Below are 19792 nucleotides of genomic sequence, written 5' to 3'. Positions count from 1 at the left end.
GTATCTATCATTCACCAAGTTATATATGGGTGTCACATTTCAGAGTTTCAAATAAGCTGATCTTCATTAGATTCTTCTGCATTAAATGAAATATAAAGCGTATTTTTTTGTTATAGCTCCGACATAATCGTTTGTATTTGTTAACATAATTGTGTTTATTAGCGTTTTTTAGAAGATCGTAATAAAACTAAGATAAAAAAAATTATATATTATTACCTCCATAGCCCCCTTCTGTATTTTCATAACTTTCATTAAATGTATACGCGTATTTCGAGTAGTGAACTTCTTTACCTACTCATCCACTTATTAAAATTAATAATTTCACAATAACCTCTAATCCTTAATAATGAAATGATTATTACAATAAAGTTTGTTTACTTAAAAGATTAAAAAAAAATTATTGTTCAGCAGTGACTTTGTTACTAATTCTATATTCATTAATTAAACTTAATGGTTCTGCTCGATAACCATTTACAATTTTTTTAAAATTTTATTTAATTTTCAGTTATTATGGAATTCCTTAAATATTTTTCGACGTAGAGGTTATTTAGCAATAATGCGAAAAGCTGAAATTTATAAATGTATAATATTTATAAATGTTTAAGAGAATTATTAGCAGCTATTTTGTACTAATTTCTTTAGTTGAAATGTTCATTATACACAGTTTTATAAAAATAATCGTAAAATTCATTGAACGATGGATACATTGACATTTTAAAATGCAAGTAGAATTCAATAATCATTTCATTTTATAACTGTAAAACGGTAGATAAGTAACTTCGTTATCAAGTTTTACATGATACGAGAATATTATGCTATTGCTTTATAATGAAAGAACAACATTTTAAGTTCTAAACTTTTTGTGGAAAAGAAAAAAAAAAAACGAAATTTTTTTTCCTGTCATCGGTGTTAGCGATTAGAGAGTGTTTTATCGTATAAATGTTAAGTCAGTACCGTTCCATTTTAAATAAAAATGCATTTTGTTCCGGAAAAAAAATTACTTGAATTTGTCAAAAGAAATTCCCTAATTATTGTAGCAAGAACTTTTAAATTTCTAATCAAACTTTCCTCTATTATAATTTTGTGCAAATAATTATTATTAATAATATAAATGACTATTAAAAGGAATTAATTGAGAATGTTCAATTTTAATAAATTAACTGTTTACGCAATCAGATTAATAACTTTTTTCATAATTTACAAATGGAGAAAAAGTCTTTTACAGTTTAAAAGTGAAAAGAAAAATAAAGTTGAGATTAAATTTATAAAGTAAGCATAACTCGAAGGAGGTTGAAGTAAGGGCATTAGACGAAGTGATTGTGTTTTTTTTTAAATATTATTTAGAAAGAATTTTTCTAAAAGTATTTCTTTTAAAGTTTTTATCAAACTTTTGTTTTTTATTTATCTATAGTTATTGAAAGTTAAGTTGATGATTTTTAAGTTGAAATGAATGCCGCCCTGTTTTGCATATTTCAAATATTATTTATAAAGAAATGTATAACTTAACATTAAACACCTTACAATTGTAAATCAAACAATCACTACATTTATTTATTAAAAAACACTCTTATGACCTGATAATAAATTGATCTAAATCTTAAATGTGAGTTTTATAACATGTAATTTATTTAAACTCAGCACATACATCTAACCTCTGTTGTCGCCAATGTCTCAATTTTAAAATACAGTTTTTCTTTTATAAATTTTCTGATATTTTCATATAAAGGATTGTATTAAGTTCGAGAATTAAAAATTTGTGCCCAAAAAAGCTGCTAAAAATTATAATTATTATTAATGTATGACAACAGGAAGTTTTTAATTGAAGGTTGAAATTTTTTTTAATTATGTTATTTTTTAATTATATTTTTAATTACCAAACTCATATAACAGTATTTAGGAATCTATAAATTTATGTTACGTATGATAGTTGCATTATAACCTGTACGCAATGCGTGTAAATAAAATAAATTTTTAAAATTGTGCATTTTCCATTAATTGCATTTATTATTCTTATATTGAAAAGGTATCAAGTTATCTATGACCTCCATAATGAATGAAGTATTTAGCGACTTTTATATATATTAAGGAATTGAATCAATTTTTCACAAAGTTTAAAATCTCATCTCATTCCAAAAAAAAGTTATTTCATAAAATTATGCAAAAAAGTAATTTAATATATATATTTTTTATAATGAATGCTTCTAGTAATGAAACAAACGCTTTCAAACTTTATTTTAAAAATATTGATTATTCGTTTACAAGAAACTATTACTTTAAAGCGTGATAACATTTTTGAATACTCTATTTTTTTTCTAGTAAATAATATGTCTTTGTTAATTTCTAAAAAAATAATCTTTATAAAAAAGCTTACATTATTCTTTTATAGAGAATATTGATTTCATAGAAAATATCACTAAAATAAAACAGGTTATGTTTTCTTACAATAAAAGTTAAATAGAATTAATTCTTCAAAATAGCGTTTCAATAAAACATAGTATTAAAATGTTACGTTATTTTTTGTGATTGGTTCATTAATAAATTATTTTTATTTCTTCGCAAACACAATTCTTGTAAAAAAAATTAAAAAATTGAATCTGTTTTATCAAAAAACTAGATCGTTTTATAAAATATAAATTATAGCGCTTAATAAAATATGAATACAGTGTATTTGTAAAGTGATCCTGACAATAAAAAGGTGTTATTTTCTTTTTTATTTTCTCTGCTAAAAGGAATTAATGAGTTATTTTTATTCATAATGGCTAGTCGAGGAGAAGAAGAAAATATCGAATTACACTGCTTAGGTTAATGTAATTTCATTCTCCCACCAGATTTACGCGTAATCCATCGCCAACTCCACCTGCAATCTCCACGTTTACAATCTACGGTATGTTTTGTCAATACGCACCCCGGACTACTAAATTGATCCGTGTTAAGGCTTTTTCTCTTCTAGGAGGTGTTACCTAAAGTCAGCGAGAAATCTTTAGCTTATGAATGTGAAGAAACTGTATCCTAAAAATTAGTTAAGCTCAAAAATCTTGAAAACCGTCGAATTTGGAATTTAAAGGTCATGAAAACTGTCATTACCGGAATACAACCTTAACCTGCGTATTTTAATTAATTAAAAAAGGAACATCATTAGAATGAAGTGTTCCAATGAATTTATGGTTTATTTATTGAATATTACATTGAAAAAAAATTTTTTTTTAACTTCCAGAAAACAAAATTTTTTTTAAAAAATTTTGTTTGTTTGGGAAGAGAAAACAAATATCGAATGTCGGTTACAATCGTCGAGAGTTTTCATGGAAAAACTGTGACAAAATATGATAATCTTCATTTTCCAAACGTGAGACTGACGTCCAATTTCTCATTCCAGTCGCAAACAGTAAAAAAAAAAAAAATGTGTCTCGGAGCATGAACTTTAAATTAAAAATGTGTAGCAATGCGTTAACCATTTCCGGAGCAGTGTTGCCAGTCTGGCAACACTTAATCCAAAAATATTACAAACCACTAAAAATGTAAAACGTTTAACTTCGAAACGTTCACCAATTTTTAGCGCTACCACTATGCTTTAAGCAACAAAGATATAAAGTATGCCTCTTCAATACAAATACACGATTTGGATATAGATGTTTAATCTAAGTTTCACTCACTGCCAAAATGTGTTTTACAGCGCCCAGTTTTGTTCATTGCTATTTCGAGATCGGTATGAAGTTAAACAATGTGAAGTTTCTTCAAGCTAACTTTATTGGACTTTATTACAGTTGCTTATTGCCTCAGCTTTGGTATAATTTTTTTAGAACTTTATTGTGTTCAATTTTTAAGTGTTACTTGGCATGTTTAACCATCAAAAACGATGTGGGCGGCTCGTGTATGTGTCGTGTATGTCGTACGTTTTTGTGACGATTTTCACCTTCAAGTTTTCTAGACTGTTTTCGGGCTTCGTCAGAGTAAGTTATAGGCTAGATATACATATTATAGCGATGTTGTAAACGGAACAATGTATCAATCTGAATGTTTCTAGATAGTATGCGGTTTACTGAGCCATTTTTATGTTTTTCGAGGCCCTGGGCCTGTTTTTGTAAGGGGCTCTTTAAAAAAAAATTTCTTTTGAATAATTCTTATATATTCATTTTTTAATTTCAAGAATGTAAAACAATAATACGTTATTATAAAAGCTTTAATACATTATTTGCAGGAGCACCATGAACTTATATTTTTGGTATGGAGAAAATTTTTTCATTTTGTCGAAGGAATTGCTATTTTGACCGAATCATAAATTAGAGGCAACACTTATTCTTATATATTATAATAAAAGAACATCAAAAGCGTCTCTAAGGAATCTTCTTGGTGATGCAGCTATAAGTTATAAATAATATAGTTGTCAACTTTTCCTGGTTTCCCTGGAAATTTTACTTTTATACTTTAAGTGTTAGCAAAATTTATACTTTGATATTTCATTCAGTGTTTAATATATTTGATTTTCTTGCTCGACATTATACCCGATCAGTGGCGTACGCAGAATTTTTTCAAGGGGGGTGTTCATAATTTTCTGAAACTACTAAAAGAAATTCGAGTCTGTAATAAAGCACTATTATTTCCCTAATTTAGACAGCTAGACAATTTTGACTTTTTATTTAGACAACATTGCTTAGTTAAATTTTGATTTGATTTCTTAAGTTTAAGAACATAATGCAATATCTTCTGAAAAAAGTCCAACATCATATGGGAAGTAACACTTTGAGGGTCACTTTCACATTCATCAGATTTTGTTATGCTAGAAACGTTTTCTTCAACGGAAGTATTACATTTCTGTACAACAGAAAAACTTACATTGGTACTAGATGCTGTCACCTTACTAATTTCAGGTCATGATTTTTTCTCAAAATAATTAAAAATTGTTAAATTCTTCGTTTTGACATGCAAGATCCAAGATCAGCAAATATATGTATATATATATATATATATATATATATATATATATATATATATATATATATATATATATATATATATATATATATATATATATATATATATATATATATATATATATATATATATATATATATATATATATATATATATATATATATATATATTGGCACAGAAATATCCGCTATGCTACGATCTCAAAGTTTCGAGCTGGAATGAATAACTTCAACGAGCACAGTATCTCCAATGGTATTGTTACTGATTTCTTCACTAGTCGAAATAGTGGCGACGACGGGTTCGGCGATTGAAGGAACTCTTGGTTAAGACAAAATAAAACAGATTTAGCGACAAGTTCCGAAAGACAAGCGACAGAGATAACTCTTAAGCTGTAACTCCACTGTACTCCATTCCCCCTTCCCATTTTATATAATTTTTCACTGCATCTCCAAAATTCTCGAATTGTCTCAAAGACGACAGTACGTCTAGGATTCCAGAATCATCGCGTAAAGACCTCGCGAATGACAGCCAGTTTCGAAAACTATACTGGCAGGATAGAAAGGAACCAGTCCGTAACAATATCACGTGAATTTGGTCTTAAAAGTACAACCCTATTATAATAAATGTTTTTTCAGTATTCTGAGAAATACCGTGAGGAAAAAAAAAGTAGTAAAAAAAGTTAAAAAAAATATATAGTCTTAAAAAATAATAGCTCGCAAAATTTCTTCTCAAATTTTTATTTTCGCAATTTTGTCTGAGCTCAAAAGGGGTGTTTAAACCTCTAAACCCCTCCCTTGCGTACGCCACTGTACCCGATCAATTTAACCATCCATATCAATCAATGACAACCAATGTGGCTCTAAAGAAATTTTATGATAAGCAGTTTAGAAATTAAGTATGATGTAGTATAAAATCTTCAAAAAAGTATAGTATTAATCTAGACATCTTCAATCTTTTTTCAATTCGAAAAATACAGTATAAATTCAGGAAATCGCGAGGGCAGCACATGTAATAGATAAAGGTAAAGAAATTGAGTTCACAGTATAAAAAATACTATGTTCTGAAATTTCCTTTATGGATCATACAAAAAGCTATTATTATAAGCTAATTTATATCTTTCTATTTCGGAGGAAACTGGGATGCATGGAGAACTAAAGTAATTAAAGAGTTAAGTAGCAAAAATTGCAAGAAAGGCTTTTATACGCATCCTGCAGCCTGTGCATAAATTAATGTTAAGTTATGTGCTAGGCATGGTGAAAAAAATTGCATCGGGGCATACCTCTTTTTACCTTGCATGTAAACCTGGGTACTTGCCTGCCATATTTGGTGCTTATGTTTGTTATGTTCTGTCAATCACTAAGCAATCACCTCCTTATTCAGAAAGTGTAAAACAAATGCAGATATTTTTAATATAACATAAAATGCTCCTCGATTTTTTTAAGATTTTAATAGAAAGTAAGAACAAAATAAATAAGAGGCAGGAAAACAGAAGAACTAGATAACTAATTGGTACAAAAACAGTGGCTTACAATAAAGAGTGCTTTATTTTATTATTATTACAGTAATTTAGATAAGCTATTATAGTATAAGCTATTATAGAGGTATGTAAAGAGAAATAAATCCCGAAACGCGTTAACTATCATATAAAATAGGCACATATTTATGTCTAATCTATTTTAAAGACTACGATGATTTTCATTCAGTAATTATGTAGTGAAGAATTCTACGGTACAAGGATGATTTTCATATAAACAAAATAACTCCTCCTGTGACTTACAATAAAATTTGCTTCTCTAGGTTTATTTTATTGTAAGTTGGATAAGTAAGCTATTGTAGAGGTACGCAAAGTGAAATAAATCCCGAAACGCGTTAACTATCATATAAAATAAACACATATTTATGTCTAATCTATTTTAAAGACTACGATGATTTTCATTCAGTAATTATGTAGTGAAGAATTCTACGGTACAAGGATGATTTTCATATAAACAAAATAACTCCTCCTGTGACTTACAATAAAATGTGCTTCTCTAGGTTTATTTAATTGTAAGTTGGATAAGTAAGCTATTGTAGAGGTACGCAAAGTGAAATAAATCCCGAAACGCGTTAACTATCATATAAAATAAACACATATTTATGTCTAATCTATTTTAAAGACTACGATGATTTTCATTCAGTAATTATGTAGTGAAGAATTCTACGGTACAAGGATGATTTTCATATAAACAAAATAACTCCTCCTGTGACTTACAATAAAATGTGCTTCTCTAGGTTTATTTAATTGTAAGTTGGATAAGTAAGCTATTGTAGAGGTACGCAAAGTGAAATAAATCCCGAAATGCTAACTATTATATAAAATAAACACATATTTATGTCTAATCTATTTAAAGACTAAGATGATTTTCATTCAGAATTATATAGGGATGAATTCTACTGTACAACGATGATTTTCATATAAACAAAATAACTCTGAGGCTCCTCTGACTTACAATAAAATGCGCTTCATAAGGTTTATTTTATTGCAAGTTGGGTAAGTATGTTGGATTCCAGAGGTATTCAAAGTGAAATAAATCCCAAAATTAAATTTCAAAACGTTAGCATATTTTATTGTAAGTTGGATAAGTAAGCTATTGTAAAGTGAAATAAATCCCGAAATGCTAATTATTATATAAAATAAACACATATTTATGTCTAATCTATTTCAAAGACTACGACGATTTTCATGAAAATTATATTGACGAATTATATTACACAACGATGATTTTCACATAAACAGAGTAACTTAACAATATAACCCAGTGATTTAGATTAAAATGCATTACATTAGGCTCATTTTTTTGCAAGTTGAGTAAGCTATTGTAGAACTATTGTAGTATGAAATTAATCCTAAAACGGTATTATACTAAATGAACACATATTTATTTCAAATATGACAATTTTTTTCAAACAAAGTTAAAAACATAAAAGAACAAGTAAAAATGCCCTGTTATTTAAATATGACTAATTACTCTTTCTAATTAAGATACGCTGGGAGCTTTTATCAGTGGAATGAAAAATGTGTTTTGATTAATATGAAATAAAATAAAATAACAATAGCGTTTAATGTTATTCAATATATATTTACAAAATTACAGGTGGTGTTCTTTTCTTTGTGCAAAGAAATTAAAACAATTTTTTTTCTTATATTTTTCAAAATTGAGCAAAATACATCACACGATAATGTTCGCAATATAACAGTACTGAAAATAAATAATTCTTTCTCTTTCTGCGTAAATAACATGAATGAAGAGTAAGTGGAAAATGATTAACAGTAAGTTAATTTTAAGTAATCTTTAATCACTTTTGAGTATATGCATAGCATTTTTACTGCCTTTCTGCAGACTGGACATGTAGAATGCTGAAAAGAAAAAAATAAATGTTTAGTCAAATAAATATTATGTACGTTAGTAAAAACAGCACTTCATCTGGAGACATATTGCCTGCTAACACTGCGTGTACATTGCTGAAGTGCTGTTTTTGCTAACATACATATCTTTAAATTTTCGCTTCGCTTGTTTTTGGTATCTTTTTTTATTTAATTTGTTTACATAAGACAAATTTGGTTTTAGCTGCATTTCCGTTTTGACTTATTATTTTAATCATTTAATCCTAAAATTTGTTTAAATCGATTTCATATTTTGATTGGATAAAAATTGAAACTTAGACGGTGCTAATGCATACCTGCCAACTCTTCCGGATTTTCCGGAAGATTTTATTTTCATATTTAAAGTGGTAGCAATACTCAGTTTATTCCAATTAACTTTTTGAATTATAATGATAATTATAAATGAGTTTGACCACCACTACATATAAATAATTGCAACAAATGTATGAAAGCATAATAATCTTAACGCAAGCGAATTTCAACGGGATCAAAGTATAAATATATTTTTGAGTCAGATTGACTTTCGTTTATTGTTTTACAACCACTCTGAAATTCCATTGTCGGAAAGAGTGAAAGTTGGCAGGTATGCAAATGGCTTCAACTCATATGGGCTTGACTTTCGAAAAGAGCTAAGAAGTTTATTCAAGAATCAAATCTCTAATGGTTCGGGGAGCATTTGGATTTCATGAGCAGGCATCCGAGCATTTAATTACGGGAAGACTAACATCTGAAACACATCAAGATACACTGAGGGGAAATATGCTTTCTTTTCAAGGCCTTCTGGCAGGGATTGATTGTATATTTCATCAAGATAATGCTTCGATACATACTTCACGTTCGAAAAAAGTTAATATTCTCAACAAAATGTTCATTTATTGGCTTACTCTGATCCCAGACCTAATTATTTAATTGCAAACGCTTTGGGCGTTTTAGCTCGCCAAGTATTTAGAAATGGTATTGATTTAACACTGTTTGAGAACTCCTAGAGTCTATTGAGAAAACATGAATCCTCAGAAGCACATCAGTACCTAATTAAATGAATAAAAAGAATTCTATTTATATAAATTTCGTCTTAGTTTCCAAGTCAAATTATTTTAAGATGGATGAATGGTGTTATTTTAGCCCTTGGGCTGAAACTTTAAGAACAGCCCATTTATTTTTTTTAAATATTTTATTTATCTAACTCATGATAAAATAAACATTTTTCTGTAAATTATTTCTTTCCTTTTTTTTAAATCACATCACATGAAAATGTCTATCTATAAACATTCTATTGTTACCTTTAAAAATCAAAATGTTTTGCTCGAACTTAAGATTTTGAGATGGAGTGTATCTCTGTCTTCTGTTTTCAGGGCTAAAAAATCCGAGTCCGTCGTAAGATTTGTAAATTGATATATAACATTTGAAAGTTCTTATTCCATGTCGTATTTTGAATTTCCCGTTTTAGAAAATGGGGAAATAGGACAAATCTATATGATTAAAAAAATATATGTTTATAACATTCTATAAATACCTACTTGATTCAACCACGTTTTAATGCACCAATAATGAAATGCATGTCCACATTCGATTTGGGAAAAGGTTTCTCTAGTTGCAATGTCAAGAAAACAAACCGAACAGTGCAAATTTGTGGCTGAAAAAAAAAGAATTAATTAATTAATAAATATTAAAATATAATTAAATATGTAAAGTAATATAAAATAAGAGAAATATATTTATCAATATATTCTTCAACAAATGGCCGAACAGTCAGCACTTCCCATTTCCCAACGAGAATGTACAAGAAGACGATAATTGTATAAAGATTCGTTGCCTAAGTGAAACTTATGACAAAACTTTACTATTTATTCTTCTCACTTAACGATTATCATATGAAGAAATAAAACAAAAAGTTTAAACAATAAAGCTAAATATATAGAGAATAATAGAACTAAAAGTATAAACAATAATAAAACTAAATAAACAATTAATAAAACTTGAAGGCCCTTCATAGGGCCAAACTTCCAATTTTCACACTGCAAGCAATTGACGCTGCAAACGTTTCCCCAATTCTTCTTCCTGATCTAATTGAAAAAATTGGAGCTGCAAACGCAGAGCATCATCTAACGCTTGCATGCATGTTATGAACACTCAAATTAATTTATCTTTTTATTTTTTCATTTAAATCAGAGGTACCCGAACTTTTTTCTCTCGTAAACCCCTTGCCATGTTTTTCGGTTTTGGATAGACCCCTATTTACCTGATATTAATTTTTTGTAAATACATCAATTTCAAATGTATATTTGACAGATGATATAGTGCTACTCACTGTGAAAGATTTGAATTTCTAACTGTAGGGAAGTGTAGCGTGAAAAACTTAAGAAAAAAACGCATGTCAATTTTATACGTTTATTAATAAAATTCAAACTAATTTATCGCGGAAAAATTTTGTTACAAAATAAAACCTTACACGCAGAGAAAATAAACACGTACTCTGGCGGAGCTGCAGGCAACTGCTAGTTTATAATAATTCAATTTCATATATCAGAAAATAATCCTAATAACTTAAATTTTAATAAAAATTTTACTTCATAGCTACTTTTGTAGAATGTAGATAGATATATGTCTTTATATTATAAGGTAGTATAATGTAAGTAAATAGGTACTATCGGTGTATGTTGATTATTCCATTCATGAAATGTCATAATTAAAGTCATGACCTGCTTATATGAGATCCACTATTGTTGACCCCCATTTTCATTTCATGGACCCCCAATTTACTTTTTAACTTGACATGGACCCCTTGCAGGTTGTCATCGACCCCTGGGGGTCGATATAGACCACTTTGGGAATCACTGATTTAAATCATGATGATATATGAAGAGCGTAGTGGATAAACCAGATAAGTGATATGTTCAGAGTGGCTACAATCGGGGAAGAAAAAAGTTGTATCTGAACTATTTTATTATAAATTTATAAGATGTCGGGACTAATAATTCTTTGCCTTATTTTATTTACCACTACCTCATTTGAAATTAAAGTCATGAGAGCATACTCGAAACTAATGTAGATTAGTTAGGCTAAAACTAAAGTGAAAGAGAGAAATTCTATTACATTTACCATACTCAAATTGATGAAACCACCTTAGGTTATATTCTCTAAATAAAATAAATACCTCTTATCTGATTCTTCTACTAAGTTCCTTATATGATATGTAAAATCCAAAAAGAAAAAAAGAAAATGTTACATTCAAATTTAAAAATTTGGCATGAAGTATTAATGGATATTTTTACTTAAAATAATAATTGTCATTTGTCACCGTTAAACATTTTATATTGATAATAATTTTTAGTTTAAAATAGATTAAATAGAGAATATATAGATAGTTTTCATGCAATAAATGTTGAATTCATAACATTGATCTTAAATCAAGATTCCTTAACCACATAACCATAATTTAAACATTCATAAAATTCACTTCTTTTTTTTTTTTTTAAATTTTATTTAAGAAATCCAAAATTTGCGTTTATCACTTACTATTTTTCTCAATAGCATATTTTAATTGATAATTTAAATTATATTTCCTTAATTAATTTTTAAATATTAAAATTTCCGAGAGGTTACGAAGATAATAATTACGTTTGTGTTGATGTTTCATCCAGTTCAGTTGTTGAATTTCTTCTAATAAATTACCGCTTTCTTTCAATTCTGATTCAAACTGAAATAGAAGAAAAATAAATTTTTTTTAACGATGAATGAAAAATTTAATTATAATAAAATGCGGAAAGATGCAGTTTGAAAGTTGTTAACTGTTTGGAATCAGTAAACAATATTACTGTAAACAATAACAGTTTTTGAGAAATAACATGTTGATAAAAGAGTTTCTTATGACAAAATTGAATTAAAAATTTAAATAATAACTCGTATACGATAAACCATGGCTCGTTGTATTGTTGATGCTCAAGATAATGGCCTCTGTAGTCCAAAGAAATACGGTCGTAAAAACTTAAGGTCGCTTTAACGAGAGTACTCAATATAGCAAATATTTACTCATAGAGCTGTGGTGGCTAGTGGGATAGAGCCAGCTCGCACCAACCACAGTGCTGGCATAAAATATCCTCAGTGGTAAGCGGAGACTCCTTGCCGACAGGCTAACCGTTTTTGGTTTTCTTCTCCATGTAACTCAAATGCGAGTTAGTTCAATCAAAAAGTCCTCTACGAAGGCAAATTTCTTTAAATACTTGATCCAGGAGTTCCCTTGTCTCCTGGTAAATTACGAAATTGCAAGGCTACGCGATTGACATTGGTAGTCGTAAACTCGAAATGGGGTCGGCTGTTTAACGACGTTTATAAAATAAAATATTTAATCATATATACTAGACATATTTTGACAAAATCCAATACCTATCTAATCAATCTTCTTACTTCAAAATTTTTAAAGTCTGTTCTAAGTACAGCCGTTATGCTGCTTGCGAGCACTCGATTTTGCTAAATAACATATGCTTAGAGAACTGTGAAGTTTATCCAAAAATACAAGTAAGAAAAAGCGAATAGTGCACAATCTCCAAAATAAACTGCCTATTATAACGGTTCACGAAAAGAGTGAGGATTGTTTTCGGACTAGAAAAATAGGAATCATAACATTTAAAAAGAAATTTGCAAAGGTTATGGATGCATACAAGAGACTCCAATTCCCTGTCTAGGATTCAACACTTCTTATTCTCAATAAAATATTTAATCATATATACTAGACATATTTTGACAAAATCCAATACCTATCTAATCAATCCTCTTACTTCAAAATTTTTAAAGTCTGTTCTAAGTACAGCCGTTATGCTGCTTGCGAGCACTCGATTTTGCTAAATAACATATGCTTAGAGAACTGTGAAGTTTATCCAAAAATACAAGTAAGAAAAAGCGAATAGTGCACAATCTCCAAAATAAACTGCCTATTATAACGGTTCACGAAAAGAGTGAGGATTGTTTTCGGACTAGAAAAATAGGAATCATAACATTTAAAAAGAAATTTGCAAAGGTTATGGATGCATACAAGAGACTCCAATTCCCTGTCTAGGATTCAACACTTCTTATTCTCAATAAAATATTTAATCATATATACTAGACATATTTTGACAAAATCCAATACCTATCTAATCAATCCTCTTACTTCAAAATTTTTAAAGTCTGTTCTAAGTACAGCCGTTATGCTGCTTGCGAGCACTCGATTTTGCTAAATAACATATGCTTAGAGAACTGTGAAGTTTATCCAAAAATACAAGTAAGAAAAAGCGAATAGTGCACAATCTCCAAAATAAACTGCCTATTATAACGGTTCACGAAAAGAGTGAGGATTGTTTTCGGACTAGAAAAATAGGAATCATAACATTTAAAAAGAAATTTGCAAAGGTTATGGATGCATACAAGAGACTCCAATTCCCTGTCTAGGATTCAACACTTCTTATTCTCAATAAAATATTTAATCATATATACTAGACATATTTTGACAAAATCCAATACCTATCTAATCAATCCTCTTACTTCAAAATTTTTAAAGTCTGTTCTAAGTACAGCCGTTATGCTGCTTGCGAGCACTCGATTTTGCTAAATAACATATGCTTAGAGAACTGTGAAGTTTATCCAAAAATACAAGTAAGAAAAAGCGAATAGTGCACAATCTCCAAAATAAACTGCCTATTATAACGGTTCACGAAAAGAGTGAGGATTGTTTTCGGACTAGAAAAATAGGAATCATAACATTTAAAAAGAAATTTGCAAAGGTTATGGATGCATACAAGAGACTCCAATTCCCTGTCTAGGATTCAACACTTCTTATTCTCAATAAAATATTTAATCATATATACTAGACATATTTTGACAAAATCCAATACCTATCTAATCAATCCTCTTACTTCAAAATTTTTAAAGTCTGTTCTAAGTACAGCCGTTATGCTGCTTGCGAGCACTCGATTTTGCTAAATAACATATGCTTAGAGAACTGTGAAGTTTATCCAAAAATACAAGTAAGAAAAAGCGAATAGTGCACAATCTCCAAAATAAACTGCCTATTATAACGGTTCACGAAAAGAGTGAGGATTGTTTTCGGACTAGAAAAATAGGAATCATAACATTTAAAAAGAAATTTGCAAAGGTTATGGATGCATACAAGAGACTCCAATTCCCTGTCTAGGATTCAACACTTCTTATTCTCAATAAAATATTTAATCATATATACTAGACATATTTTGACAAAATCCAATACCTATCTAATCAATCCTCTTACTTCAAAATTTTTAAAGTCTGTTCTAAGTACAGCCGTTATGCTGCTTGCGAGCACTCGATTTTGCTAAATAACATATGCTTAGAGAACTGTGAAGTTTATCCAAAAATACAAGTAAGAAAAAGCGAATAGTGCACAATCTCCAAAATAAACTGCCTATTATAACGGTTCACGAAAAGAGTGAGGATTGTTTTCGGACTAGAAAAATAGGAATCATAACATTTAAAAAGAAATTTGCAAAGGTTATGGATGCATACAAGAGACTCCAATTCCCTGTCTAGGATTCAACACTTCTTATTCTCAATAATGAAAGAAAACGATATTTCACTATCATTTTGACCATAGATAATGCCAAGGACCATCTCGGATAAGAGTTGGTGGTCCTATCATTCTTTTTGTCATTCATCAAAATATCAAGATGTCTGGCCTGTATTGAGCGGTAACATGAAAAGAAATAGTTGTTTGAATAATTTCCTGGGGACTTTTGCTATTCATTGTCAATGAAAAAAATTTTCAATTAGATAGTTAAAAACTTTTTAGCATGATATTTGAAGTGATATTCTAGAACTGAAAAAAAGAAAAAAAAAGAAACAAATTTCGGTCGTTATGAACGGATAATAAAGTACGGATTAGTTCGGTCATTCTACTGGATGTTAAAATGGCATTGCATTTAACAAGCAAACGGGACTTCGTGTATCAGTCGTTCTAATGGAAGAGTCGCTATAATGGGGGTTTGTACTAAAGAGCGTAGTTTGTATTAAGAGTACACAGAAATAAAATCACCATAAATATTTACTCGTAATTGAAAAATTATTCGACTAATTTGAAGAAAATAATATTATTCTTTAGTAACAAACAGAATAATTGATCATAATATAACTTTTTATATTAATTACAAGTACCATATAAAGTAATACATTAAAGATTATAAATTCGTTTCAAATAATTATTTGGTCACTGTCAGCGATTTTAGCTAAATATTATATATCTAGATGCATATAAGTCGTAGCTAGATATGTGTGAAGGCCACATGTTTTAACTTGGAAATTAACCACATAAAGGGACTAACATTTCACAAAAAAGTAAAAAAAAAAAAAAAAAAAAAATTATAGAAAGGTAAATGATTGATTAATTTATTGTACTTTTTGAACAGAATTTTTACAATGATTGTGAATGCATTTTTTAAACCTAATAAATGCAATTGGAACTTTATAACGATTTTCGCATGTTGGTGCAATGTACGATATCATAATTGATAAAAAAAAGTTTTTATGTTATAATATATCTTTTATTCTTTAACCATGAACTAGGAAAATAATCCATGAAGTTATGTTAATATTTAATCATTCAAAGGGAATAGTCATAGTCATGTGATTGCTTAAGTCCTTTAGAAAACTGGTAGATTCTTTTACCTTTCCATAATAATTTTATACATCATGAATTATGAGAAGAGTTTAGTGGAAGAAGTAGATAAGTGACATTTTCGGAAGCATTTATTAATCAGGGGAAATAACATAAAGTGTTCACATAAATATGGGTATGTTTAATATAACAATATTATTTTTGCTTTCTTTTTAATTTTAACGTATCTAGTTTACAATAGTTTCAAGCATGCATGCGTAATTTTTATTTCAAATTAGGTGGTGGTAAATAAAATACGGCAGAGAATTACTTGATCCTCCTTATGATAAATCTAAAAATGAAATTCCTTCTTTTTTCTTCTTATTCAGATTACAGCCACTATAAAAATATCACTCACTTGGTTTATTCACTAAGCTCTTTATTTATAATCATGATTTAAAAATTAAAAAAAAAATTTAAATGAAAATAAAAAAAAATATTAAAAAGTTCAATGAATTTGAATATTTATGAAATAGATGCAAAAATTAATTATTAATTTGCGGTTGCAGCGCCATTAATTTTATCAGGAAGTAGGATTGGGAAAACGATTGCAACGCCAAGCGCTCGCAGTGTTGAAATTGGAAGTTTGGCACTATAATGGGCTAATTAGTTTTATTAATTGAAATAGTAAAATTTAGAATTTAGAAAAATATTAGAATTTATTATTCAGCATAGAATTTATTTATCACTCGTGAAAAAATGAGCAAGGGGTCGGAATTTCGTGTCATTTTTAAGTTTCCCTGCATTAAAGATTTTATTGTAATTACCAGCGGTACAATTTTTTTTATTTATTTTCTTTTTTTTTTGTAAAATTGTGAGATTTTCTTTTAATACTATCCCATTGTCAATAGGAACATTTTATTATGAAAGAGTAAAAATGTTGAATACTTATTTAAGTAGAGATTTTCAATAAAGTAAATTAAAGAATGAAACTAAATTTTGGCCTTATATTGGATTAAACAGTGGCGATGGGTGTTAAAATAAATAGCATCTATGGAATGAATAGGAAATGGGACTTAATGTATGTGTCATTTTAATGAATGAATCTCGGTAATAGGGTCGTAATAAAAAGCATAGACTGTAGTAATAAATCGAGGTAAAGAGATGATAGAAAATAGAGTAACAAGGATCTTTAACTCCTTCTTCTAACATAAATAAAATTAAGAATATTGGAATTGTCCGGGAAAAAAAATTAAAAATGAGTAATATGAAATAAAGGAATTATTGCTTATACCACTGTATTTAAAAAAATGAATGATAAAAAAGTAAAAAAAGAAACAATTAAAAAAAATTAATTTTTATTAATAAAGTGAATTTACCTGTGCTGCGCTATTATTATTTCCTTTCACTGCGTCACCTTTATCAAGTTTTGCATTGTCATTTTTATTCCCTTTTTTCATCAAATCTGAAAGTACAAATAAATTTTAGATAAATTTAAGACATTAAAATAATAAAAATGCATTGAAAATTTAAACTAAGAAATATTATTGCATCAAGACCAGCGGTTTCCAATATTTTTTTCAGCTTCGAGGAAAAGCTAATGGGAAAATATATACCAATTAAATCTCAAAATTAGGAAGAATTCCAAATATCCAAGGTACTAAAACGAAGTAATACAGAAGGATAGATTACAAGAAGATATAATTAAAATATAAACTTACTAGTAACTTTGCGAAATTGTAACTGTTTACCAAAGAATTCCATTATGATTATTCTGTTCAAGGGATAGTATCGTCACTCTAAAAAAGCTTCAAACTGAAGCAAAGTCAACTTTCCTTAAGAATTGAAACTTGCCTGACCAATGGGGTTAAAGTTATTAAAACAAAATATATCAATAAACCCAACTTAAACCATATGGAAAGCTGTCATTTTTTTTCCAGATGTCCTCTTTGTCAAAATGAACATTTCTAATACTTTCTGGACATGTCCAAATCCTTGATCCGGGTCCATTTCCCTGTACTTCTCGGTAACTGCAGCGTTTTACAATAGATAAAAGAAAATGGTGCATCAGATAATATCATACATCTGGTATCAATGAAGAACGGCTTCTTTCTTTCAAATCTATCGCCATGATGGAATATGTAAATAGAAAGCTTCTATGAGCCCGTTATTGATCAATTTTCCGTTACTTCAATTATTTCTTGGCAACTGCGGCACTTTACAATATATGAAAGAAAACAGGATCTAACTATATACGAAAATATAAGAAAATCTAAATAAAAGAAAATCTAAGTGTCGGAGCTTTCGATAGTTGGTATATTTTTATTGGCCGGAAAATCATGTGGTAGGATCCAGTTTTTCCTTAATAATTTCCATATTATTTTGGCTGTCATCAGCATAAAACTAATAAAAGTCATAAAAGTATCGTTTTCCGGTAAAATATTTTTATATCCCGAATTTAAAGGTATTTATTTACCTGTGAGGCTCCGCCCCCTGCTCGCTAACGCTCGCCAACCCCCGAGAATTGTTACGCAATCCTATGTGGTTCACGCCGTGAACCATGGCTCGCTGCTCTCGCTCGCCAATGAGCACAATGTTCTAGCACAAAGACATAATATATTATCATCAAAGACATAGTATTTTATCATCAAAGACATAGTATTGTACTTATGTAGATGAATTCTACCAATGTTCTTATTGGCTTTTAAAAAAGTATATTAGCTATTTAGATTGTACACGGTGAAAAAATCAAAACATTAGCTAAATAAGAAACATATTAGCAAAATAAATTATCAAATATTGCTTCACTAATATTCTGCATTTTAAAGCGTGAAAATTCAATGCATAAATAAACGCGAAATATAAAACAATTCAATGCATTCAATACAAACACTTAAACGTTTTTTAGACGTTAAGGTAGCTCCCAGTAGAAAAATATCAATTCAACAGCGGCCTTTTAAAGCATTCTCACTTCAATTAATTAATTAATTCCTAATTGAGTTTAAATTAAATATTGTCATGTTTTTAGTGCATGAATCTGAATTGAACAACCTGATAATGCTCACTCTGGTTATTGTTATCTGGTTGCTCACTACGTACTCTTGCGCGCCGAATCCAATCAATTAAAAATGAAAACTGTTGCCAGCGCGAGAAAAGAAATATCATCGGTTTTATTGATACATACATACATACATACGTACGTATTAGCGTTTTATATAATATAAATAGATAGATGCTTTTTTTTTTACTTTGCTATTATTACGTTTATGATTTTGATCGTTTTCCAAAGAGTCTAAAATCATGAAACCAATTGCAGATTTGAAAACAGCGATACGAAACAAAAAATTTCCCCCTATGATTTATCGTTTGATTTTATAAAATGCATTAAAGGCATATGTAGTACATAATTAATGTAGTTTCCATTGCACATAAGTTTGCTTTATTTCATATTATTTATATTAATTAAATATTAAATCCTGGTTTTCTGAACAATTTGATTTCAAAATGCTGAATTTTATTACATTTAAAAAGAAAGTATATCTAGTGGAAATACATGCAACCTAGTGAAAATTTATGATATGTAGGATGATAATATTTTAAGTGTATTTGAGAGTAATCATCATTTTTTAAATCACCAAAAACAGATATAAAATTATTCTCCAAGTGCAGGTTTGTTTTGCATAATTAAATTTATTAACTATTTTAAATTTTGTTTAAGGTATATAAATTAATGAGAATTAAATGTATTTCTTTTAATGCAATCAAAAACTTTACTAAGAGTTTTTTTCCTAAAATCCAATAAACTGTGGCATTTCGTTTTAAACTGTTACTAACTACGATCA

The 19792-nt window shown here is 28.6% G+C and overlaps 1 protein-coding gene across 1 annotated transcript; it reads right to left on the bottom strand.

Annotated features, from left to right (window-relative positions):
* Window positions 1-8013: 8013 nt before the first annotated feature.
* On the bottom strand, window positions 8014-17853 carry LOC107451437 (uncharacterized). Its single transcript, XM_087162878.1, has 5 exons — window positions 17672-17853; window positions 17330-17415; window positions 11972-12050; window positions 9871-9986; window positions 8014-8326 (listed from the first exon to the last, which is right to left on the bottom strand). Exons 1-5 carry the CDS (start codon window positions 17712-17714, stop codon window positions 8234-8236), a joined length of 417 nt encoding a protein of 138 aa, XP_087019004.1. The 5' UTR covers window positions 17715-17853; the 3' UTR covers window positions 8014-8233.
* Between the last annotated feature and the right edge of the window lie 1939 nt (window positions 17854-19792).

Source organism: Parasteatoda tepidariorum, chromosome 5 (assembly GCF_982258835.1).
Source record: "Parasteatoda tepidariorum strain Cologne lab strain chromosome 5, Ptep-v5.0, whole genome shotgun sequence".
Classification (NCBI taxonomy): domain Eukaryota; kingdom Metazoa; phylum Arthropoda; class Arachnida; order Araneae; family Theridiidae; genus Parasteatoda; species Parasteatoda tepidariorum.
Note: the sequence above shows the minus strand (reverse complement) of the source record. Positions and strands in the feature narration are given on the sequence as shown.